The 25,791-nt window shown below is 40.9% G+C and overlaps 1 protein-coding gene and 1 long non-coding RNA gene across 3 annotated transcripts; one reads left to right on the top strand and one right to left on the bottom strand.

Moving 5' to 3' along the window:
• Window positions 1-6,890: 6,890 nt before the first annotated feature.
• LOC122642804 (triacylglycerol lipase SDP1-like) lies at window positions 6,891-25,471 on the bottom strand. Of its 2 annotated transcripts, XM_043836406.1 has the most exons (4): window positions 23,885-25,471; window positions 23,086-23,229; window positions 21,928-22,952; window positions 6,891-6,901 (listed from the first exon to the last, which is right to left on the bottom strand). In XM_043836406.1, the coding sequence occupies exons 1-3, from the start codon at window positions 25,301-25,303 to the stop codon at window positions 21,960-21,962; spliced, it is 2,556 nt and encodes an 851-aa protein (XP_043692341.1). In that variant the 5' UTR covers window positions 25,304-25,471; the 3' UTR covers window positions 6,891-6,901; window positions 21,928-21,959. The 2 variants fall into 2 exon arrangements, with proteins under 2 accessions (XP_043692341.1, XP_043692340.1); XM_043836405.1 differs by lacking the exon at window positions 6,891-6,901 and having other exon boundaries at window positions 21,660-22,952.
• On the top strand, window positions 7,740-8,188 carry LOC122642806. The gene is made up of 2 exons (XR_006330103.1): window positions 7,740-7,989; window positions 8,083-8,188. It is a non-coding gene; the product is annotated as an uncharacterized LOC122642806 (long non-coding RNA).
• Window positions 25,472-25,791: the final 320 nt, after the last annotated feature.

Raw genomic sequence — 25,791 nt, 5'->3', positions numbered from 1 at the left:
TTAGCCTAGAACTAGGATTCAGTCCAAGGGTCCTAGAGTCAAGGTATGGCACCTTCCTTAGCCTGTACATTTAGTGGTGAGCTGTACAGTCACAAGGAGTTGGTGTTTGCCTTCTTAATGGTATGTAGGTCCTCACCGATGGGCTACCTCATTAAGTTCAACCACAGGTGCAATGCACCACAGTATACTGGTAGCTTTGACCTCGGATTCTGGGCTTTCAACAAAAATTCCAATTAGCCAGTATTTTTGGGCAGGGGTTTTACACCTAAAGGGTAAAGGCCACCTCCTTAAGTGGTCAACCTGATTGGTCCAATCGGCTGCCCCATGGGTGGGGGTGCCAAACCTGAACCGGTTATGCACCCAGGTTCAGTTAACATCTCCCACTCGTTCACACAGGGCATACTAACTCAATTATTCATCCAATCATCTCTCAAAGGTATAACTCTTCATACAAGAAATGAGGCGTGTGATCTAACGAGATAAAATAGGGTAGGAGTGCTATATCAAGCTTCCATCTAACCAACATAGCACATCTCTCACAAACAATCTTGAAATACCCCAAACGATCCAACTACACCAGATCCAACACTCTTGATCCCTCATGATGATTTGTGCTAACCTTTTGCATGTAATGCACTCATAACTACATCGATAACAAATATGACAAGTCACTCGGGCAATGAGTCACAAAACAAAGATGTAAGGTTGAATGGTTTTTCCTGAGCCCGCACATGTCAATCCGATTATCCTCAATAGCTTTCCCAATTGTGTCCCGTTGGACTGCATCGTCCATGATCCTAAGGATTACGTCAAAGTAGCGTCATTGGGTGTCCTCTTCATGACATTGTCTCAGGTAATAAGGGTACTAAAGGATTAATATAATCCATGTGGCTCACACAATGACGAAGCAGGGATCCATTCAGTCACTCTCACTATTGGTCGGTGCTAGCACATACAATATGTTATATATGCTATAGCGTAACTCCCATTGAAGTAGGCATGTCACTCACAAAAATAAACACCATACGGATCTTAGTCTAGTAGCTGCGCCAAGCGCCTAACCTAATTTTCTAGCCCAATCATTGTTATGGTTTCTACCTGAAACCTCACATCCGGCTTTACACAGGTTACAGAGAAGTGTGGTCTCTTCCACGTTGGACTAGATAAGGTCTCATCTTAGCTCTAACTAAGGCACCATGAAGCACAAATGCTCATAGGATCATCTTGCTCGCTATCCACAAGTGCTAAGGTGAGTCACCCGTGTGAGTGGTTGACTCAATCCCTGGTGACATCTTTACAATAAACAAATGTGTACACACAATATCGCTCAAGCAAATATATCTCATAAATATATGAAAGAGAGATGCAAATAAATGTCCATCTAAAAAAGTGTCCCAAAGTAAATACATATCAAATCCTTCTCAGTCCCAAGTTCATAACATGAACAAAAAACATTTCTAACAATGGGCTTCGTCAAAGGATCAGCCAGTATACTGCTAGTGGAGATATGTTTTAGGACCACTTCACCTTACTTGCAGAACCATGTCCCGAATGTAATGATATCATAGATCAATGTGTTTGACCTTCCCATGAAACTTAGGGTCTTTCGTAAAAGTCAGCACAGTTGTGCTGTCACAATGTATAAGCACAACGTCATCTGAGTGAGCAGAAACATTGAGGCTCTGTATGGTAATGTTCTTTTTTAGTGTTTTTGGTGTTTTTCCGCTTTTTTGAAACAGAAACATGCTAAAAGCTGTATGGCAAGTCTGGTTCATTTTTTTGTTTTTTTTTTTTAAATGAACAGGGCACTTGGCACACTTTTAGTACACATTTGCAAACACCAAATTGGTGTTTCTCACCCGAGAGAAGCACTTCTTCATTTTCGAAGAAACAGCAGTCCAACTTAAGTTAACGAGGGCAATATTAGAATTTGGAAAAAAAAAAACATAACATTTGGGCATTCTAGCCCTAAAATCACAAAACTATCATTCTCACCTTTTTTGCGCAAGAACGACGACCATCTCCATCTTCTCAACTCACCCTCGCCCTCTCTCTCTCTCTCTCTCTCTCTCTCTCTCTCTCTCTCTCCATCTTCTCTCTTGCGCACGACATCTGCTGCACTACAAACTTTGACCTCTGTTGCACTTCGAGACTTTGCTCTTCTGTGAAGACTATGCTCCTCATCCCAAGGTATGAATTAGAAGGGTTAATAATAACCATATTCCTATCCAACCCAACTCAAACCAATCTACGTAACAGAACTGATCTTATCTCTATCCTAACTATCTCTTATCCGTATCATTTATTTGTATCTATCTAAATACCTACAATCATGGAGTTACGAAACCTCCATCCTCTTGTATAAATATGCGACAATACAGCAATACCAATCATCCTTCAATCTATATTTTCTCAAGTATTTTATGGTATCAGAGACTTTTTGACTCACGCCAGTTTTTTTTTTTTTTTTTTTAAGATGTTAACATCTTCCTCGGCAACTTCTTCCATGGCTGCGTCGCTCATTGCCGCATCCTCCTGTTCGCCACTTAATCCACTCTCTAATATCACCAATCTGGTTTCTATTAAGCTTGATTGCCAGAACTACCTTTTATGGCGTTCTCAATTTATTCCCATTCTTCGTGCGACTCAACTACTGGGGTACCTTGATGGGTCGATCCCTTGTCCACCGGCGACTATTCCTTCTGCCATAGAACCAACGACTATGGTTCCCAATCCGGCACGTGATGATTGGATCCTTCGTGACCAGCTTCTTCTGAGTTGGATTAATGCTACTCTAACTGAGCCTGTTATGGCTCAGGTTGTTGGCCTTCATACCGCTGCCGCCGTATGGAGTGCTCTTGAACGGATGTTCTCCTCTCACTCTAGGGCTCGCATAATGCAGCTCCATTATCAGTTGCAGAACGTGAAGAAAGGATCTCTATCTGTCTCTGATTATTACAACCGTATCAAGAATATTGCTGATTCTCTCGCTACTGCCAATCATCCTGTGGATGATAGTGATCTTATCCTTTACATCCTTGGCGGCCTGGGTGCGAGTTATGAGTCCTTCACCACTGCGATCATGACTCGACCAGAGCCTATTACATCTGAAGATCTGCACAGTCTCTTGCTTAGTCACGAGCTGTACCTTGATCAGTTTTGTACAGCACTGGAGCCTTCTTCAATGGCGTTACCTGCGACTGCCTCATCTTCCAACAATAATAAAGGGCAGACCACTACCACCACCACCAATCGTGCTTTTAAAAATAAGCCACATGACTCTCCTAGTCGGGGTCGAGGTCATGGGAGAGGACGGTATACCCAGCAGGGTCGTCGCTACACTAATCAGCATGACAACCGTCCTGTGTGCCAGATCTGCTCCAGTCCAGGACATGTCGCACTTGACTGCTATAATCGGCTGAATCTCGCCAATCAAGGGCGTCAACCATCCAAACAGCTTGCTGCTTACAATACTGATTCTTCTGTGTGGTACCTGGATTCTGGCGCAACGAATCACATTACAAATGCGATCTGATTATTTTGGCACTGATCGGGTTATGGTCAGTGATGGTACAGGTTTGGAAATTTTACATACCTGTTCTCATCAGTTACCAAATTCTTTAATGCTGCATAATGTTTTACATGTTCCTCACATGAAAAAAAAATCTCTTATCCGTTTCTCAGTTTTCTAAGGATAGCAACTGTGTTTTTGAATTTTTTCCTTCTTGTTTTCGTGTTAAGGACCTGACAACAGGGACAATTCTGCTCCAAGGGCCAACCAGTAATGGCTTGTATCCTGTTCGGCTGACTCACAGTTGCTCTCCTTTGTCATCATCTTCTCAATCGGTTCCTCATGCATTTATTGGTGAATGTGTCTCTTCTGTCGTATGGCATCACTGCCTTGGACATCCAGCATCTCCTATCCTTCGTAGTGTTCTTCGTCATCATTAGTTACCTTGCACTAGTAGTAATTCTAATCATGTTTGTTCTTCTTGTCAGTGTGGGAAGAGTAAACGATTACCATTGTTTAATTCCAAGTTTGTAAGCACTAGGCCTTTACAATTGCTTTTTATGGATGTTTGGGGTCCTGCCCCAATAGCTTCTGCTTATGGATTTCGATATTATTTACTTATTTTTGATCATTTTTCCAAGTATACTTGGCTGTTTCCTTTATTCACTAAGGATGAAGTTTTTCCCACATTCATTACCTTCACCAAATTAGTTGAAAATCAATTTGATGCATGCATTAAGAATGTGCAAACTAATGGGGGTACTGAGTTTGTAAATTCCCCACTTCGAACCTTTTTACAATCAAAAGGAATTTTACATCGGGTTGCTTGTCCTCATACTCCTCAACAAGTTGGCCAGGTTGAGCGCAAGCATCGTCATGTTGTAGAAACAGGGCTGTCACTTCTTGCCCATGCTAGTGCACCCAAGGACCTTTGGGTCGATGCTTTTCAGACGGCAGTATTTCAATTCAATCGGCTTCCGTCTCATACCACAAAAATGAAAAGTCCTTATGAGCTCCTGTTTCACCGTGCACCAGACTATGGTTTTCAGCGGGTTTTTGGGTGTGCCTGTTACCCATACTTGCGCCCTTACCAGCAACACAAGTTGGACTTTCGTAGTGCTCAGTGTATATTTATTGGTTATAGCACCCAGCACCATGGCTATCGCTGCTACAATCCGGAAAATGGCAAGGTTTATACCTCACGGCATGTGATTTTCGATGAACACCTATTTCCACTTGCTTCAAATCACAAGGCATTCCACCCACCATCCACCAACACGACTAGGGTCCAGCTTGGGTATACACCAAATCTTCTTCTAGTGCAACCCCCTCTACAGCCTACGGCTTCACCAATATCACCATCTCCTTCTATACCACCACCACCACCAGCCATGCCGTCTCCACCGATATAGCAGGACCTGCCCGTACCAGCTCCCATCGAGCCGACAACACCCGGCCACACAGTGGAATTGCCTCAGCAGATAACTGCCCCAGTGCACCATCACATGATTACACGCTCAAGGGACAGCACACGTAAGCCACAGGTTCTCTATACCACCAGGTACCCTCTCACGGCTTTACATGTGGAATTACCAATAGAACCAAGTTGTTTTACCACTGCCAATAAGTCCCCTGATTGGCATAAAGCAATGTCAGAAGAATTTTTTACTCTTCTTCATAATGGCACGTGGTCACTCATGCCCCGTAAACCCAATCACAATGTCGTCAGATGTAAATGGGTTTACCGTGTCAAGCAAAAATCTGATGGGTCCATCGACCGATTCAAAGCACGATTAGTAGCAAAAGGGTACCATCAACAGGCCGGAATTGACTATGAAGACACCTTCAGTCCAGTGGTGAAGCCCACTATAGTTTGCACAGTCTTATCCATCGCCGTCAATAATCAATGGTCGATACACCAACTCAATTTTACAAATGCATTCCTACATGGTCTTTTGGACGAGGAGGTATATATGGACCAACCCCAGGGATTTGTCAATCCCCAATATCCAGATCATGTTTGCCGGTTGCATAAAGCCATCTATCGCCTCAAACAAGCCCGAAGGGCATGGTTCCATCGGTTTACCACCCATCTTAGGGCCCTTGGTTTTGTGGCATCCACGGCTAACTCTTCCCTATTTGTCTATGCTCATAACGACACTCGGATTTATCTACTCCTTTATGTAGATGACATTATCCTTACAGGGACCTCACCGGCATCTCTTCACACTCTGCTCACGACTTTGAGCAAGGAATTTGCCATGAAGGACCTAGGCGATTTACATTTTTTCCTAGGCGTCCATGCCACTAGAGGGGCCGCAGGTGTACATTTATCTCAATCAAAGTACATTGCTGATTTGCTAAAATGGACAAACATGGATGGTGCCAAACCCTCCTCCTCTCCAGTTGCTTCTGGTGCTAAGTTGTCAGCTCACGCTGGTGATCCTTTAGAGAATGTCACTCTATATCGTAGTACGGTTGGGGCCTTGCAATACCTCTCTCTCACCAGACCTGATGTCACTTATTCAGTCAATTAGGTGTGTCAATACATGCACGCCCCTCGCACGCCTCATTGGGAGCCTGTAAAGCGCATACTCCGATATCTCAAGGGCACCATCAATTATGGCTTGTGCCTCACCAAGAGCAATCTCTCCACACTTACGGCGTACTCTGACGCCGACTGGGCTGGTGATGTTGACGATCGACGATCGATTACTGGTTACTGTATATATTTTGGCCCAAACCTCATTTCCTGGGCTGCCAAGAAGCAACCGGTTGTCTCTCGATCTAGCACCGAATCCGAGTATAGGGCACTTGCAGTCACTGTCGCTGAACTATCCTGGGTGCGCAGCCTTCTGAAGGATCATTGTATCTATATTCCAGATATTTTGACAATCTAGTGTGACAACATTGGTGCCACTAGTCTTGCCGCCAACCCCGTCTTCCATGCATGCACAAAACACATTGAGGTGGATTACCATTTTGTTCGTGATCGGGTCACTCGGAAAGACATGCGGGTTCACTACATCTCCACGGAAGACCAAATTGCCGATCTCTTTACCAAAGGCTTGACCACCCCGAGATTCCAGAAGTTACGGGCCAAACTCACTGTGACTGGCAGTCCCATTGGTTTGCGGGGGGATAATAGCCGTATTCCTATCCAACCCAACTCAAACCAATCTACGTAACATAACTGATCTTATCTCTATCCTAACTATCTCTTATCTTTATCATTTACTTGTATCTATCTAAATACCTACAATCATGGAGTTACGAAGCCTCCATCCTCTTGTATAAATAAACAACACTACAGCAATACAAATCATCCTTCAATCTATATTTTCTCAAGTATTTTAGTTAATTTGTGAAATACGACATGTATATACAGTTCTATTTTGAGATAGGCATACAAACTTCGTTTTCTTCTTCTTCTTCTACAGGTCTACATTGCTTTTGTAAAAACCCTAAATCGAAAGGGCTTTTGGGGTTCTTTAGTCTCATAAATCCACCCTACTTCTCGTTTGAAGACATATAAAGGTAAAAATTTGGTGCCTATTTGGGGGTTTTTTTTTTTAATTTCTTTTTCAATTTTTTTGTGGGTTTGGATGATCTCTATAATGCACTCAAACATACGAAGCTTCATGTTTACTCGATGGCAGATTTCTGATCTCATATATGTCAAATCAAGAGGATGAAATTTTCTGTGATAGTTTGGTTATAATAGTAAAAAATACGATGGGTTTGTTTAGAAGGTTGTGTTGTGTAATTGATGAGGGTAAAGAACAACGTTGAATGAGGTATGCATAACAAACAATTCATACTTAATGCTGGAATCAAATTTATATGTGGTTTATTTTAGATGTTTGCAATTTTCAGATTTGATGAGATATTATATTTGACCATCACCTATATATATAATCTTTGTTGGTCTATGATATTGATATGATTGTGAAATTATAGCCAAATAGGAATCCCTAATTACCAATGGCCATTTGCCTTCCCTAGTTATCTCCCCTTATCTAATAGATCTCTGTCGTTATTAGGTTTTTTTGCCTTTTGCTTCCCACCCCTATATACATGAGAAATCACAGGTCTAAGGTGCCAATATAAGCTACATGTCACTCTTTGTAATGATCAAGACATGCAACTTAGTTAGTCCCATCTTAGAGATTAAGACATGTAATGATCAAGACATGCGAAAATCTGAGGCAAGGGGTTCGTTATGCAGGGGATGAATTTAGCCCTATAGACACAAATTGAGTTGTTCTAAGAAACTGTTAACCTTTACTTACCATGGAACTTCAAAACCAAAGATGAGCTCTTGTAGTACTTATCCAACTCCATTTTTGTAGTAGGCATAGGCAGCAATGACTATATCAACAACTATCTCCTACCAGAAGAGTACAACAGTAGTCATCTATACACCCCCAGAACAATTTGCCAACATTCTCTTAAAAGAACTCAAACAATATTTGTAGGTAAGAGAAACAAGTTAATCCTTCAACTGATTAAACCTTTTAAGTTTGAAAGAGATTTATCTCATTTATGGGTTATACTTGAACAATGGCAAGACATTTATAATCTGGGAGCAAGGAAATTTTTGGTATTCAACATTGCCAAACTTGGGTGTACACCAGGCATAATAATTAGAGATAATATTACAACTGGATGTGCAGAGCATGTAAACCAGTTGGTATACCTTTACAATGAGGGCTTTCCTAGTATGGTACAAGAGCTGAGCACCAGTCTTAAGGGTTCAACCTTTGTCCAGGGAAACATTTATACTTCAAGCCTTGTCTTAGGCCAAAACCCTTTTAAATCTACTATGGCATAGCTCATAGATGGAAACCCATGTTGTAGTGCAAACAATGTAACTTTCTTATGCTTTAAAGATTTACCTCCTTACTCGGATAGTAATATGTATAGATACTGGGATGAAGTTAATCCAACATAATTGACTGCGATTGCTGGCTTCAACTGCTCAACGGTGTGTACAATAAATGTGATGCAGCTTGCACTGAAACAAGAAACTTCTCAGCAGAGTCTTTTTTCATCTTGAAGTATGTTATATATCTTGGAAGATATGAAAGTACTTAATTTTCTGTTTATGTTTTATTTTAACTTTAGATATATTTGTAATATTTGGTTCAAACTTATGGATGTACTACGTAAACAATTTAAGTAGTTTTTCATTTTAAGATTTTGTACTTTTTTTGTTTAAAAACCATAAGTATAAAAATTATGGTGTAGGTGGCATTTTATATAATTTTTGGTAAACAACAGAAACGATTCTGGTAAGTGCGATCCATACAGATTTCTATTTCTTCTTATGTATAGAAACGTTTTCTTTCCACTGTTACCATACAGCATTTCAGGACCCAGAAACACTCAAAAAACATAGAAACACTTAAAACTGTGCCAGATCCAAAAACACTAAAAAAAAAAAAAAAACAGAAGCGTTACCATACAGAGCCTAAGTCTTTGCAGGAATCTCGTAAGCGTAATATGTTACACCCGCACCCGAAATATACCTAAATACCCCGGGGCAAATTAGACCTTACCAAAGGATAATGTCATGGTGGCAATGGTCAACATCTATGACCTTAAACCTAAATTACTATTATACGTGTCCCCTCGAAGTCCTGGAAGTACGGGTCAAAGCCGCACAACTTTCCTTGAAGTTTGGGCCTTGACAGCAGCAACGCAGTCACGAATGGACTCACTTGACTGATTTTGCTCGCAGATTCGCCCATGCTGTTACTTGCCCTTTTGATTTATTTTCTTGTGGGACCCACATCCCCGTGTCCCGAACAGCATAACTAGACCCCCGGACCAAATGGACCGCCACCCTTACCATTAATTGGTTAATTGGGCCATGAAAGTGGACCCACAAGACTTAACATTAAACAATTGGTTTTACTATTCTAACTTAAACCAAACAAACCTTGAGGACTAATAGGTATTATAAGACTTAGGGCTACCCAAACATGTCCTAACTAGATGGACCTAATGGGTTGTGACTTGGGCCAAACAAGCCCTAAGGCCCAATTAAAACTAAAGACCATGTATTTTAGGGGCACCTAAACAAACAAGACCTAAGGCCCTTTTAGCCTTTAAAAGATAAAACAAGCCTCTTATTCCCTTATCTCTCCCCCTCCCAAGCAAATCGTGGAGCAGAAGTGACAAGGAAGAAGAAGAAGTGGAAGTAGGAGAGGAATGAGAGGGGAAGGGAAGAAGATGGAGGCCATGCCAAGATGGCTGGCTGCTCCACATCTCCTCCTCTTGCTGTCCGGACAAGGCTTGAAGAGAAGAAGAAAAAGAAGAGATGGAAAGGAAGGGAGAAAGAAAAAGGAGGTGGATCTTCAAGGCTAGCTAGGGCTGGAATTGGAGCTCCTCTCACCAAGGTATGACCTAAACCCTTGGTATATTCCTCTTTCCATTTCCATTTTGATGGATTCCTTGAGCTTGAGCTAACCTAGGGTTCCATGTGGGACTCAAGGTGTGGCTTGACCCTTAGTGAGAGCTAATGGTGATGACCAAATCCTAGAAGAGGTTTTTATGAGCTACATTGCAGCTATTGCTGCTGGACCCTTGGTTTTAAACCATCAAACCCTACCTTTGGAGCAAATTGGACCAAATCCTTATGAGATCTTAGATCCATGAGGTAAGCCTAGGTTCTAATGACCCTAGGGAGACCTAAGACACCCCCTCCCTGACCCTGAGTGCAAGGTGAACTCTAGGCTTCAAGCTAGAGGAAAAACCCTAAAAAATCTTGGAAAAGAATCCCGATGGATGAACGAATGGATTCACCATCGTGGTTCCATCCATCAATCCATCCAGTGTTATCCCTATGACTTGACCTGAATGGATGAAGGAACGGATTTACTCTGTTGCCTCCATCCGCGGATCCGCTCGCTCTCGGGTGTGTCTCAAAAATCGAACGGATGCAAGTGCGGATTAAGATGGCGCATCCGTCCGTGGATCTGCTCGCTCTCGGGTGTGTCTCAAAAATCAAACAGATGCAGGAACGGATCCATGCAAGGTGTTCCATCCGTGGATCCGCTCCTCGTGTTTTGACCTTTTGGCCTAAACGGAGTTAGGGACAGACTCACCCTATTGCTTCCGTTCGTGAGTCCGCTCGTGCTGTCTTGGTTGAAACTTGATTTGAACCTTGGGGGCATAACATGGAATCCCTCTATACATCTTTTGATGATTGCTTTTGTATTTTTAGGCTACCCAACTCGATGGATTGTTGGTTCACCGATGAGATTCATGTCAACCACATCGAGTGACACCCGAGTTTGGTGAGTGGGTTTTGGGTGATTTTGTTGGGCTTGAATATATATATTAAGCAACCTTGATCATGCTATTATATAAAATATAAGCATTGTACGCATTGCATTATTTATTTCAATGTGAACTACTATGAATGTGATATTGTTCTCACCATTGTACCGGGTGACGATGCGGGGTGTACCGGTACTGGAACCCCAATTTTAATTATAAAATTGATTGATTGTCATCCTGAACTACATGTGCCGTGCCGTACTGGTACTTGGGTACTAGATGGAATGGGACGTTGATGCACTCGGAATACCTCTCGGGACGATAGGACTTGCATATAGTATATCTATGGCTAGGATTCTTGCTCCCTTATGCTACGACCCTTGCCAATAAGGGTTTATGTGTTGGATAGTCTGAGCACCTATTGTCTGTGGAGGTGGGAGAGGCCAGGTCAAGGGTAGTGATGGTTATCGGGTCTACCACTGGGTCGTCTGATGGCTTCTACCAGCGTAGGCTCCCGTGTAATAATTGAGGTTCCCTGGGGTGATAAGTCAAGTGACCCTCAGTGTTATCACAGTAGCATACACCTAACTTATAGAATTGTGTGCTAGGTGAAAAATGAATCTAACATTAGCATGCATCATATTGCTTAAAATTATGTGTTTATGTATATGTACATTTCCCTTTATTCCCTCACTAGCTAGTATAGCTAACCTCGTTGCACAACTCCTTTTTAGTTGATATGCAGATATTCTCTTGATGAGTACTGTTGGATGCGAGTCAAGTGGAGCCGGTGGCTGTGATTTGGATGTCGATGTACACCCAAGAATGGTGCCCTAGTGGCATGATTTATTATTTAATTTCTGTATTCATCCACAATCATGTATAAAGTTTATGTTTAATTATAAGGAGAGAAATGAATGGTTACAAATATTGAAATTGTGTTATGTGTTATCATTAGAGAACCGATGCTCTATAATTCACATGATTTAATTAAACTTCGCTTCCGCTAACTCTGTAATTGGAATGATTTATTCCATTGGATATGTTCCTTACTGCTATCATAACTTGATGACAGGGTGGATGTGGCTCGGGACACTATATCTGTGATCTGGTAGGTATTGGGATGACATGTGTTGTCCCAGTCACCCCCTTTATTGTAAAATATCTCTCATTGGGTTGGGGCGTGATATAATAGCCTCCTAAACTATTGTCGAACATGCAACATACTCCAATTTTATCGTAGATAGGGCGATGTAGGTCTATTTCTTGCTGCTCTAAGTAACAGCCCTGGCTCCTAGGACAAGTGCATATCCTGAGGTGGATTTGCAATCATTTCTGTCACTAACATCACTATAGCCCCTCAGTCTCAAGTCTGAACCACTGTAGATGGGTATGAGATCTGTGGTCTCACTTAGGTATCGAAGTATCCTCCTTACAGTTTGCTCATGAACTAGTTCTGAGTTACTTTGATAATGGCTAATCATGCCAACTGCAAAGCATATGTCTGAATACGTGCACATCATTGCGTACATCATACTGCCTTCTACAGCTACATAGGGTACTTTCAACATTTAGTTTCTTTCTTCATCAATCTTAGGACACTGGTCTTGGCTCAAAGTACATGCCTTGTCCATTGGAGTGTCTATAGGTTTTGAGTTGTTCATATGGAATTGCTCAAGGATTTTCTTTATGTAAGTCTCTTGAGACAAACTAAGAAATCTCCTAGCGCGGTCCCTCACAATCTTCACGTCCAACACAAAGTTGCATCACCCATGTCCATCTCAAAAATAGAAGACAACTACTCTTTAGTGGCCACAATCAACTCAATGTCATTCTCAACCAATATGATGTCATCAACATACAAGGATAGGAAAAGAAAACATTCCTTAGACCATTTTACATACACGCAATGGTCCTCTTCAATCATTTCAAAACCAATAGAGGAAATGGCATGATGAAATCTAATGTACCACTGCCTGGACGATTGCTTAAGGTCATAGATGGAATGTTTGAGTTAGTATAGCTTGCTTTCTTGTCCCTTCGCCTCAAAACCCACTGGTTGAGCCATAAAGATCTCTTCGTCCAGTTCTCCATTGAGAAAATCAGCTTTAACGTTCATTTGGTAGAGTTTCAAATCCATTTTTGTGATAATGGCTAGAATGAGGCGAATAAAGGCCATTCTCACTACAGGGGAGAACGTCTCATCATAGTCTACACCCTCTCTTTAGGTATATCCAACTGATAGCTCATCCTCATCCCTTGGAACACAAATGAGAACATCCCCTTCAATCTCAAAATGACAACAATAGTGTGTCCATGTGTGCTCCTACGTGTAAAATATTTTTGACTTTTGGGTTGTGCATTTTCACTAGGTGGCGCATTCCCATTAGGATAATGATCACTCTCACCCTCTCTGGCGATCACATGATGAGTTATTAATTCCCCACCTTTGCCAAGGGTAAATGAGATGCTTTCATTAGTCTCTATCTAAAAGAGGTTAAGATCTCTACTAGCGTCTTTAATACTAAGGAAATTGGTCTCAAGAAAATCTACATCGTGTGACTCAGAATCTCTCATTCCTCCATCTTGATGTTCACAGTACATGACATGGCCTTTTGAGTTATTAGAATATCTTATAAAGATGTTTTTTTTAGCTCTAGGGCCAAGTTTTCCAAACTTATGAGAGGTTCTATGAATATAACCAACACATCCCCATGGTTGCAAATGCCCTAAAATGGACTTTGCGCCTTTCCACGATTCAAAGGGAGTGGAAGGAAGTGACTGTGATGGCACTTAGCTAAGAATGTAGGAAACAGTCATAAGAGCATCCCCCCAGAAAGATATTGGGAGGTTGGCATGCACCATCATTGACCTAACCATATCTAAGAGGGTCTCATTCCTTTGTTCCGCTACACCACTTTGTTGCAAGGTGTAAGAAAATAGTCAATTGCTTGGTGATTCCTTTTTTTCTCACACGGGTTCTTTAAAGTGATCTGATAGATATTCACATCCTTGGTCAATACGCAGAGTTTTAAACTCTTGCCTTGTTGATTATCAACCTCTGCTACAAAGAGTTTGAAGCAATGTAATGCCTCGTAGCAGTGAGTGATCAAGTAAACATAATCATATCTCGAATAATTGTCAATAAAGGTAAGTAAATAAGAAGTACCATGACATGCTTTCACATTCATTGGTCCGTAGATATCCTAATGGACAAGCTCTAGGTTCTGGGTTGCTTGGATTGCCTTTCCAAAAAGGCTCCGATGGGCCTTACCAGCTAAATAGGACTCACATGTCAGTGGGTTAACTTTAGCGAGTGGGCCAAGTAGACCTAATCTAGCTAACCTAGTCATCATGTCACGACCTATGTGTCCTAGTCTAGCATATCATGCAATTGATTTTGAATTATTATTAGTATTAATCACAAAAGATGAAGAAACAACATGATTTACTAAATCTAATTTAATAAAACCATTCTCAAACAAACACTGTCCAAATAAACTATCATCCCAAATGTATCTCCATCAAACCACCATAAAAAACAAATGAATATCCCAAAAGTAAAAGTGTTATAATTGGAAGTAAATTATGCTGGACTTCCGGTGCATATAGCACATCATAAAGAAGTAAGGTGCACCTAGTGCGCAAGGTGAACTGATAGGTACCAGTTCCTTGAACCACTTTACTTGTGTCACTTCCCATGTAGATGTTTTGGGAATCATTCGAAACCATTCTATAATCAACAAATCTCTTTCGATCATGAGCTATGTGTCTTGTTACTCCTGCATCCACAATCTAATCAGATTGGGTATGGAAAACCAAAACATGAGTACATACAAAAGTACAAGGAGAGTGGGATAGAAATGGTACCTTCTTCGGTTCAGTGCAATCACGAGCGAAGTGCCCCATCTTCTGATCGTTATAGCATTTGGCTTTGGATAGTTCTTTTTTTCTGCTATACTTGCCACATTTGCACTTGGTGGACTTGCCTCCAGTTGACGGTTGGTTCTAAGACTGTCCTTGATTTCCTGTTTTCCTTTGTCTTTTATACTTAGACCTAGATGTCTTGCATTGCCCCGCTTGGATGACAAGGGCTTGAGCATGGGCCGCCTCTTGGTGTTCCACCTCTAGCTCCACATGAGCAGCGATGTCATTAATTAGGTAGTGTCCTGATGACGATTTGAACTTGCTGCTCATTGGTAAGGTTACACCCAACATTCTCTAATTTTTTAATAATGTCATTCACAACCCTAAGGTGTTCAGTCATGGTGTGCTTGGGGTCCTTACGACACATCTCAAACTTCAAGGTCATAGACCTTAACATCGTAGTTTATGTACCGCCATGGTCTAACTTAACTTGGTCCCGTATGGACTTGGCAGTCTCACATTTCTCATATTAGCTGATTAGAACATCGTGCATGCATCTTAATATAACGAAACGTGCACTATGATCCTTTTTAAACCAAGCATCATAGGCTTCCTTGTCTTGACGGTCTCGAATAGTAATACCCTCATCAGGTTTTGCCATTTCAGAGGTCAAGTATTCAAGGCATTCTTGTTCATTCAATAAGAATTTAATCTTCCAATGCCACATGTCATAGTTGATTCCATCCAACTTATTGCTTTGGTTAAGGTGAACAACAACAGTCTTAGTAGCCATAACTACATTTCATAATACGCAAGGAAGATATTTAGTACACATTTAAAATTTTTGTTCAAGAAACCCTAACTAAAATTAATGGTTCCCTACTCCACATGGTGAGACAAAAAATTTCGCTAAGCTCATAATCAAATTTCAGAAGTATGTGGATTTGGGAACGTATAATTTTAACCGATTTTGAACAAAAGAAAATCAAGGAGGAATGAGCATCTCCATACCATAAAAAAATGAGCCATACATCGGGTGTGCAAGGTTCCCACATAAGGGACCCAATTTGGTACTTGAAGTGACACGCCGAGTCGATATAAGAAAGTGATACGCGGTGTAGTGGCTTTCCTTTACATGGTTTCTCAAAAATAAAATTTAAAATTACAACCATCTCTTTACATTTCAAATTCCTACTAAATCACTACTAGTGAGATCACACTTTGCATTACATTCAAATATCAACTCTATCACACATACGTAAAGTGTGTCCCTTACATACATAGCATGGGTTGCATGGGATGGAGTTTGACATCGTATGGTACGAGTCAAAATAAAATCAATACCGTCATGAGAAGGTGTTATTAACATCTTAATTATTTATAAATTTCGCAAAATAATTCTCCATATCATGTGGGGAATATATGAGATGATATGGGATAATTCCCTTTCTCTTATTTTCTTCCCATGGATTTCTTGCTAGTGGGCAACCACATCACAAAAGAGAATAACCTATAAATTAAAATACACCCATAACAAGAAATCTCATAAAAGAGATGCACCCAATAACAAGAAATCTCATAATCTTCTCTTCTTGAATGGGATGGTTTCAAGAATCCCCAAACAAAAAAAGAATTATAGCCCAATTTAGGGAAAGATAAGAATATGGGTGACGAGAGACCATCTTCTTGCCAAAAACCCTAAAACCAAGGTTTAATATAAAACTTCAACCTGCCCTATTTTGTATTAAAATAGTCTAGCACTGGGCATTGATCTTCCTGCCAAAGTCTTAAAATAGATGGTAAAGGCCGACAACCCTTTCCCTCTTCTCCCCTTCCATTTTTTTAGAGCTCTACTGCCAAGGTTTTAACCCAAATTTCATACCAAAGTGCTGTCCTTGGTAGTTGTTCTAACTGAACCCATTGAATAATGAGAATAAGAGATGTGCAAACCGGCTAATTTTTTTTAAGGGAAGCAGTTTTCTACCCGGGAGTGTGGCCTACACCAACACTCCTATGTGTCTATCTCTCTCCTCTTTAAAACAAAGGGGAAGAGGTGTCTTTTCACATGGAGAGGAAAGAGAGACTCATGGGAGTGCTGGCGTAGGCCACACTCCCGGACAGAGATCTTTTCCCCTTTTTTTAATAATAATAATGGGAATACGAGGTCGCGGTAGCAACAACAAAAAAATAAGGCTAGGCACATAAAGGCAGGGGGTTTACGTAGTGGCATAGGTGCAACCGCAGCAACGAGTGTACGCTGGGACCAGCAGTTGCAACAACGCCTGGTGCACACGCGTGTTGGTCTCTGTACAGCTGCATCAGCCAGTTGTGGTGCACGCATACTGCCATGGTAGCATACATCGCCGCTGGTTGCGGATCTAAAGAAACCCCCTTAATAAAAAAAAATCTCTCTACTTAAATTGAAAGTCCAAACCCTAATAGCTATAATACCAATGTAAATAAATCACCACCCGATAGAATGTTACTTGAACGGAGATGGGAACGCAATTGAAGGATCTTGGGCAGATTTGGTTACAAGCTTTACAAACTTGAATGATCTTCTTCAATCTCTAGATATCTTGTAAGGCTTCTCCATAGACAACTCCACACCACAAATCCTTTGGGATAGATGGAATCCCACAGAGAACACATTAGTAACTTGTTGAACAAGATTGAGAGTGAGAGAGAGGGATCTCAATGGTGCAAGAATGCAATTCAGGTTTTGGGGTGACTTGATTATATTTATATATAATCAGTCCCCGCCTCCTCAAAGTGTCCCACTCTAAATAGGAATCACATAGAGGGAAGAGATCTAGAGGGTAAAGCCCACCTCCTTAAGTGGCCAACCTAACTGGTCCAATCGGCTACCCCATGGGTGGGTGTCAAACCCGAACCAGGTATATACCCAGGTTCGGTTAATAATCTGATTTGCTTCCTCGAAGTTGGATTTGATTTCAACTGCAACCACAACAATGGACGAAATCTTTGTCGTTGGAGGGGTTTGCAGCGGTAATGGAGCTACCGTTGCTATGGCCAAGCTTGTTCATAAACATCAACTTCATGTGCTTTTGGTGTTTCGTCATTTCTTAAATACAAACCTTGTTTTTCGTTGTTAGTCACAGGGTGGGTTACCACGAGACCGAGATTGAACATGATGACCAAAATGAGAATGCAGAATGGATAAAAAAACCCATTCTAGAACAGGCCTCGTTCCTATATGCATTCCAGTATTTGAGAATGAGAATGTATACCAAACAATGCTTTTCTCGTTCTAGAACATGTTCTTGGTTCAGAATGTGTTCCGAGAATGCATACCAAACGCAGCCTTAGTTGTACCACAGGGAAGGATGATGTGGCAATTCCAACCTTGGCATATCTAAGGAATATTTATGGATTGGCCACATATCACCGCATGTCAAATTCAATCATTTAGCCTCTCATGTAGTGGTATATTATCTTCCCATGTATGTCCATTCACCCCCTTGCTAGTCCATGCGCCTTTTTTGTGGTCCCATAATTTTGAAGGCTTTACTTTGTGACTCGGAAAATTCCATCTAGGCTAAACTTGACATGTGAGAAAGGAACCTTAGGATCTATAGCGAAATATCATTTGTAGAGCACTTAACTTGATTATGGTGTTTGCATACCGCGAAACCCCAATCCATTATTTTTTTTTTTGTGGCAAAAGTTAGGAGTATCCTATATGAGCCCTGTATGCCAAGACCATACATTTGGTTTTCAATATGAAACTGGGAAAGGTTGAGGGCCTTAGCAAAGCATCATTGGGAAGTCTTTTCAAACTCACCCTTGGGATACAAGAGGAGAATTCATTGCTAATGGTCTTTAGTGAATTTCCTTCTTTTCTTTATTTGTCTGCTCTTTATTTTCATTTTCCTCCTTTCAATGAAGTTTATATATTTATTTTTGTAACTTTGTTGTCCTCTTAGTTTACCTTCGGTAAGCCGTTCCCTTTAAAAATCCAATGAAAGATTCTCTTAAAAATGCATACTTTGGAATGTAAGATAGAAAATGGTTCAGTAATTTGCTGTAATTGGTTTGCTTTTCAGCACTTGTTGATTGTGTACCAATAATGGTGTTTCCTTTGGATTGCTTTGATAGAACCATAGTTTTTTCAAAAGAGAGTGTAGACACTATGGAGCAGCCTTGTGCCAAGGGTAGGATCGAGCAGGGTCAAGGAGGAAGAAGAACACTCAATCACAAGATTGGAACTCACAAGCTCCTCTGAAACTCTCTTATGGAGATCAAATTCAATATTATTCAAAATCTGTCTTTCCTTATTACAGTAGATCCTTTTATAAGATTCCCAAAGCCCAATCTCAATCCCTAAACCTAAGATTGAATTTTACTAAAATAAGAACATACTAAATAAAAACATATTATATTAGGTAAAAAATAATTAAAGATAGGATTAGAAGGCAATCAACTATAAATCAGCCAACCAATCCTTGATTGCAATCAACACCAAATCAGCCAATCAAGCCTTGATTACAATCAACATCAAATCAGTCAATCAATCCTTGATTCCAATCAATACCAAATCAGCCAATCAAGCCTTGATTGTAATCAACACCAAATCAGCCGATCAAAGATCCTTGATTGCAGTCAGAATCCAATTATCCATGTTGGGCTCTTATTCTCTCAGATCTTCTAAGGATCTTTGGGTGGTTGAGCTGGACTTCCACATCCTCCACTGCTGCATCTATGCTTGCATCATTCCATCCTGATTTAGAATAATTCAATCTCAAATTTAAGTCACCATCATCAGATGTTCGCCTTCTACCAGTATCAAATGGAAACCAAACAAAGTCATTGGTGATAGTGATATCTCCAATTGGATATAATAGAATTTGTAGCTCAACTTCAGATTTGATGGCGATAGCAATTAAGATGTTCACAGCTTGAAGAAATGAGGCATTAAAATATGGTTTGTTGATGATGTGTATACCGTGAACAAATTGAAGTACAGACAGGAAGGCCAAATAAGGATCATCATACATATTGATAATGTCGATCCATTGGAACGTGTCTCCATTCGTCTTCTCCGCTACATTGTCAACTAATAAGTAAAGAAAGTTGCAAAGTTGCAACGGCTCCAAATATTGATCCTGATACAGTGCTGTGTTCATCATTTCCTTCACGAAAAAATCTCCAAAAACAGAAACTGATATGCATGATTGAACCAAATCAAAGACTTGAGAGGTGATCTCCTTGATGGGAAGATCGATGGTTGTTGGAACTGCTTCTTTGCAAGGAAAACAATCACTTACATTTAATGATGCTAACTCATCGTGTTGTGCTTCTAAAATAGAATCAGGTTCAAGGCTTTCAAAACCGTCGTGTTCGTCGACGTACTCATCCTGGAACTCGTCAAACTTGGGAGGTTCTCTCCAATCAACCTGGGTGACGAATCGATCGTTGATAGCTTGTTGGCAAAGTTGTCGATTCTCCACTCCGAGGTTGATCTTTTTAGCTAGAGTTGTGTGGTCGTCTTTCAACTTTCGAAACCATTCGACCTCTTGCTCCTCCTGAGCATGTCGTCGTAGTAGTCTCATAGCAAAAGCACGCCTTTCATCTTCCGAGGAGGGTGATTGACTACCTGTGGTGTTATCTGATCTACTGGAATGACAAGATGAGGTTCGTAAACGCTCCATCTCAAGATTCATTGCAGCAATTTGTTGACGTAGTTGAGCATTCTATTCTCTCAATGTAAAGTCCTCTATGTGACAGTGTGATCTCCCCTATGCTTGGGAGCCATACTCGCTACACCCTGCTTTGGCTCTGATACCAGAAATGGAGCACCCTTGTGCCAAGGGTAGGATCGAGCAGGGTCAAGGAGGAAGAAGAACACTCAATCACAAGATTGGAACTCGCAAGCTCCTCTGAAACTCTCCAATGGCGGTTAAATTCAATATTATTCAAAATCTGTCTTTCCTTATTATAGTAGATCCCTTTATAGGATTCCCAAAGCCCAATCTCAATCCCTAAGCCTAAAATTGAGTTTTACTAAAATAAGAACATACTAAATAAAAATATAACATATTAAGTAAAAACTAATTAAGGATAGGATTAGAAGGCAATCAACTGTAAATCAGCCAATCAATCCTTAATTGCAATCAACACCAAATCAGCCAATCAAGCCTTGATTGCAATCAACCCATCAATCCTTGATTCCAATCAATACCAAATCAGCCAATCAAGCCTTGATTGTAATCAACACCAAATTAGCCAATCAAAGATCCTTGATTGCAGTCAGAATCCAATTAGCCATGTTGGGCTCTTATTCTCTCAAGTCTTCTAAGGATATTTGGGTGGTTGAGCTGGACTTCCACATCCTCCACTGCTGCCTCTATGCCTCATCACACTAGACTAAGTATTCATGTGAACAGATCATAGTCATAAAATCCAGAATTGAAAGAGATGACAAAACAATGTTTAAGAGTAAAACAACTACTACTTATTAATGGTTAAAAAGGCTTCCAAAAATAGAATAGACAAGGAAATTTTGAATAATTATGCGTAACAAAGCTATGGCCTCTAAAGTTATTGACTAAACTTGGATTTGAGTAGCAAACCGCAGGGACTGCTGTTTATTCTTTCCCCTTCATTTTGGGGCCTTCTTACCTCTTTAATCTGGAAAAAAAAACCTGCCTCATACAGTTAGAATTCATTTCCCTTCTTAAGTGCAGATTTCAAATCAAAGCATACAAATAAAACCATCTAAAATTTGATAATGTGCGGAAGCTGTCAGTAAATTTACAACAGGATTTTCACAATGATAATACAGTGGGAAGGTAGAATATATCTACTTGAAACAGGACTCTTGGGTTAAACAAATGTCTTTCTACGTTGGTTTATCTTTGGTTCTCTGATGCTGATGTTTTTCTGCAGAATATAGCGGATATAGAGACAGAAAAGTGTGTGTGTCTGTGTGTGTGTGTGTGTGTGAGAGAGAGAGAGAGAGAGAGAGGGATTCCTGTAACATGATCTAATGTTTGGGTTACCTGTACAGGGGCTTTACTTCACAATCAAATACGAATGATAAAATTACAACAAAGCGGTAATCCATGGCAGTGTTAGTTTGCATGTATTAAGCAGCCTCATGTATACTCCATTCAGATTCAAGTAGCTTTACAGTGCCTGAAGCAATACTACAATAGTGCTACCCTACCGTTGACAACTTGAACTTGAACTTTACAGGTGCATGTAACATCATCTTTGGTACAAGTGGGTGCTGGTCTTACCCAAATTGTAGTATTTACAGAAACAGAATCCCTCATCTGTCCAAAACTTCCAATTTACCTTCTTCTGAGACTGAATGATCCTCAGAATCAGGTGGAGCCATATCAGAATGGCAGTTGTAGACAGTCTCATTGTTGTCACCATTTTCGGATGCTGAGCTTTCATACATTTCATTGCATAGACATCCAACTTCCACACACTCAACTGGGATTTGAGATGAATTGTGGAAATATTCAGAGCCATTAACCCCATGAGCTGGAGTTAGTTCTTCCCTCTTCACAACATTGAGTACAATCCCGTTGTGTACACTTTCGGGCTGCAGCAGGTCTCCTTCATTCAGCATGATGCTAGAAGTGGCTGGAAGTCTATGGTTAGTGACATCCCGTTGTTCAACTTCTGTGCTCTCCAAGCTTCTGTCTGGTGTTGTTCCCCTTGAACTGTGATCGTATGGATCGCTGCCTGCTGTCTGAATCACAACAGAGTTGGAATTGATCACCCACCCTTTGGCTTCATCTTCCCTTATCCAGGACTTGCTCAATTCAGCATCAACATCCAAATTTTGGACAAATTCAATGAACTTATTTGCTGAAGTTGTCCTCATCAAGGGTCCACCAGATCTTGTCCAAGAATTGAGGTCTAAACTCTCTGATTCACTATCGCTTCCATCAAGTATGTTATGCCGGAGGTTCCGGCCATAATTGACTCCTGTATGCCCACCAACACCATCTGAAAGGGTGTCTTCATCGAGGGAACCTGTTGAGTTCTCTCGTGCAATGCAATTCCACGAGGGAATCCTTTTAGAACCATTAAACTTAACTGTACTGGCTAACCCATGTGAAGCAGCAGCCCTCTCAGCACTCCTTTTGAGCCTACGCATGTGGTTCAGAATTACAACACATTCATCCAGTGCAAGTTCAATACCACAGTTGGCCTTTATTGCGGAAAGCTTCTCCCAAATGCACCTCATGCCCTGGTTCGCAGCCTTTTGAAGCTCCACATAAGATGGGTTCTGAATAATTTTTGAATACTGATACAGAATACAAATATAGGATCAAAAGAGCTTATTAATCACTGCAAAGATTAGCTAGAATGGATCCAAATACTGCAGTTCATAGAAATACCACTACATATTGCATCAGATAGAATGATCAGGTATCTACCTGAGCAAGGGTCGCAGGCATCACAACCGTGACATGACCCTCCCAATCTTGAGCAAACAATTTGGCAATTCCCCCAAGTGGGAAACCAAGTTCTAGCACCTGGTTGCACCTATGCTTCACCTCCATCTCTGCAAGTTGAGCAAGCTGCATGGAAAATTGAAGAATTGAATGCCCATTTGACACTAAAACAAAGATGTGGATAAAGATTCCTTGATGCCCAGAATCAAATCTAGCTCAGTTGATTCCATTCAAGATATTAGGAAGTAGGATAGAAAAGCATATATCTTATATTTTACATGCAAAGCAAAACTGACACATCCAAGACACAACATAATATGCATGATGAGAATGTCATTCACAGGAAAACTGAAATGGTCAAAATGATACAGGAGTAACAGGACAATGGTCCAAGGGACAAAGATTGTTCAGGCTGCATGATTTTGAGATTGACCTAGACAAAAGCATTGCTCAAGGTTTGGCTTCAAATTGCAACTGATGGGTATTTGTATCAAGTTGGGACATCCTCTAGAACAACCAAAGGAGTTTCTCCATGCATCACAGATTGATTACAGAACCATTCCATGTCACAGATATGGTAAACTCATGATGCACCGCTGTGCAAAGAATACTCCACATACATATGACCTCCAAATCTTTATGAGATAACAGATAAGAAGAGAAAATTTAAATATCAGGTGAACAAGACAAGAATCTCTGAGACACTTTTATATCCTAATTTGAGTAATACGGCTCAGATATATTTTCTCCAAGAAACATCAGTGTTAGTCCATGTGCATACCTTGGCAGCAAAGTTGCCTCCATAAGCTCTCACGATCTCCTTTAGCCTCAATAATGGTGAAATGTGAGGATTTGCCTGACTGACAATAAAATGATTGACATTGAACAGCTCCTTCAGCTGCATCATAGGCAAGTCACTTTCCAAGCTCCCATCCCTCCACCTGCGTGTGTGTGTACCAGAACCTTCTTCAGGGCTAAGGTGGAATGGAGGGTGATAAGGAACAATCTCACCACTTCTATCCTTTGCCATCAACTCCTGAGCTTCAAACAAGCCAGGGAAAGCACAAGAAGCAGTCACAGCACTCCATATAACAACATGAGGCGACGTCAAGTAATTCAGGCATCTAGGGGGCTCATGCTTCCTTGGGGAGCAAACTGTGATCCCCAGAATTCGACCAGTCATGTCGTAAGCCTCTTGGAAGGTTAGGTTACTTGTGAGATGTCTCAATAGCTTCTGCAACTGACTAATATCATGAACAGCCCCTTGTGTCATAACTCTCCTAACAACTGTAAAAATCCCACCCATCTGATCAAAGAACTGTAATGAATGCCAAGGATTCTCAAAGAAACTTTGGAGTTCAGGCCAAGACCTTGTGGCAACAATGGCACACATGATGGAGCCCACACTGGAACCTGCGATTATCCGAGGCAAAAGCTTGTGCTCTACCAGTGTCTTAACCACACCCACATGAAAAGAACCCAGAGATGCACCACCACTCAAGAGCAATGCTGTCCTCCCAAAGGCATGTCTTGTTTCGTGCATGAATGCTAGCTTCTCTTCTAAGAGCAGCTCCTCAGAATCTGAGTCACAGACCATTCTCAACTGAGTTGAAACTTCGTTGATGTACTCCTTTATGAGCTTGGGCACCTGAAGCCTACCCTTGTGAAGCTCCGGGTTGCACATATTACCTAGATTTCTAACCAAATCTGCACGCATACAGAAGATTATATCTCTGAGAGAGCCCTCCTGGCGACGGTGATGAAGTTCTTGGAGCTTATTCCTCACAAGTTCCTCGTCGTAAAGATCTGATTCATTCATTTTTGGGGTCTCCCTATCAAGCATCTTAGCTGCATGAGCCCATTCCTCATATGTCAAGGCAGCTCTCATCATATTCTTCCAAAATTTCCTCCGGTAAGCCAATTCAGCTCTCATTTTAACATTTGTATATCTATTCAACAGAAAAGCTATGAGTGTGACCATTGCCAATATCCCCTGTGGATTTTGGGGATAAAACCAAGAGATCACCGGCAACACAGAGTCCCTCAATCGACAGACAAAATTCAATAGAACATGGAAAATCCGCTGCCTTAGATTTGACATGGATTTGTAAAACAAAATTCTGAAAGCAATAGTCCTACCAATGATTGTGGAAGGACCAATTGAGAATCGATCAAGTCTTGCTTCATTACTGATGTCCATTTTTTCAGGAAAAAGAATAAATGTGGGCAACAGAGGATTCAGCTCAGAACCAATATCTCGCAGCCCTATAAAGAAATCTGGAGAGAAAAGAAAGAACAGTAGCCAAATGCGTTTGAAACCCAAAACTGATACCTAGTGTCCGGCAAACATTAAATTTACAGTACTCCGAATGATCTGGGAGGAGAGGAAATGAGTACTAGTACAAAAATTAAGTTTTTACTCCCCAACCCTAATTTTGCAGTATCGACAAACCAAAAGGGTTTCCTCCTCAGTACTTGATTTGCAGTCTCCCAACAACGACATAGAGAGAAACAGCTAACGGAAACAATTTTCATATTGGCGTGATAAAAGGGGATTTTCGTTTAAACACAATCCCTTTCCAGAATTTGGAGAAAAAAATAAACTGCCCTTGTTTGAACCAGGATCACAGATAATCTTTATAAATTCAGGAGCGAAATTAGTGTTCGGGAAAAAAAATCATAACATCA

Source organism: Telopea speciosissima, chromosome 10 (assembly GCF_018873765.1).
Source record: "Telopea speciosissima isolate NSW1024214 ecotype Mountain lineage chromosome 10, Tspe_v1, whole genome shotgun sequence".
NCBI classification, from domain to species: domain Eukaryota; kingdom Viridiplantae; phylum Streptophyta; class Magnoliopsida; order Proteales; family Proteaceae; genus Telopea; species Telopea speciosissima.
This window is presented reverse-complemented; position numbering and strand designations above follow the sequence as displayed.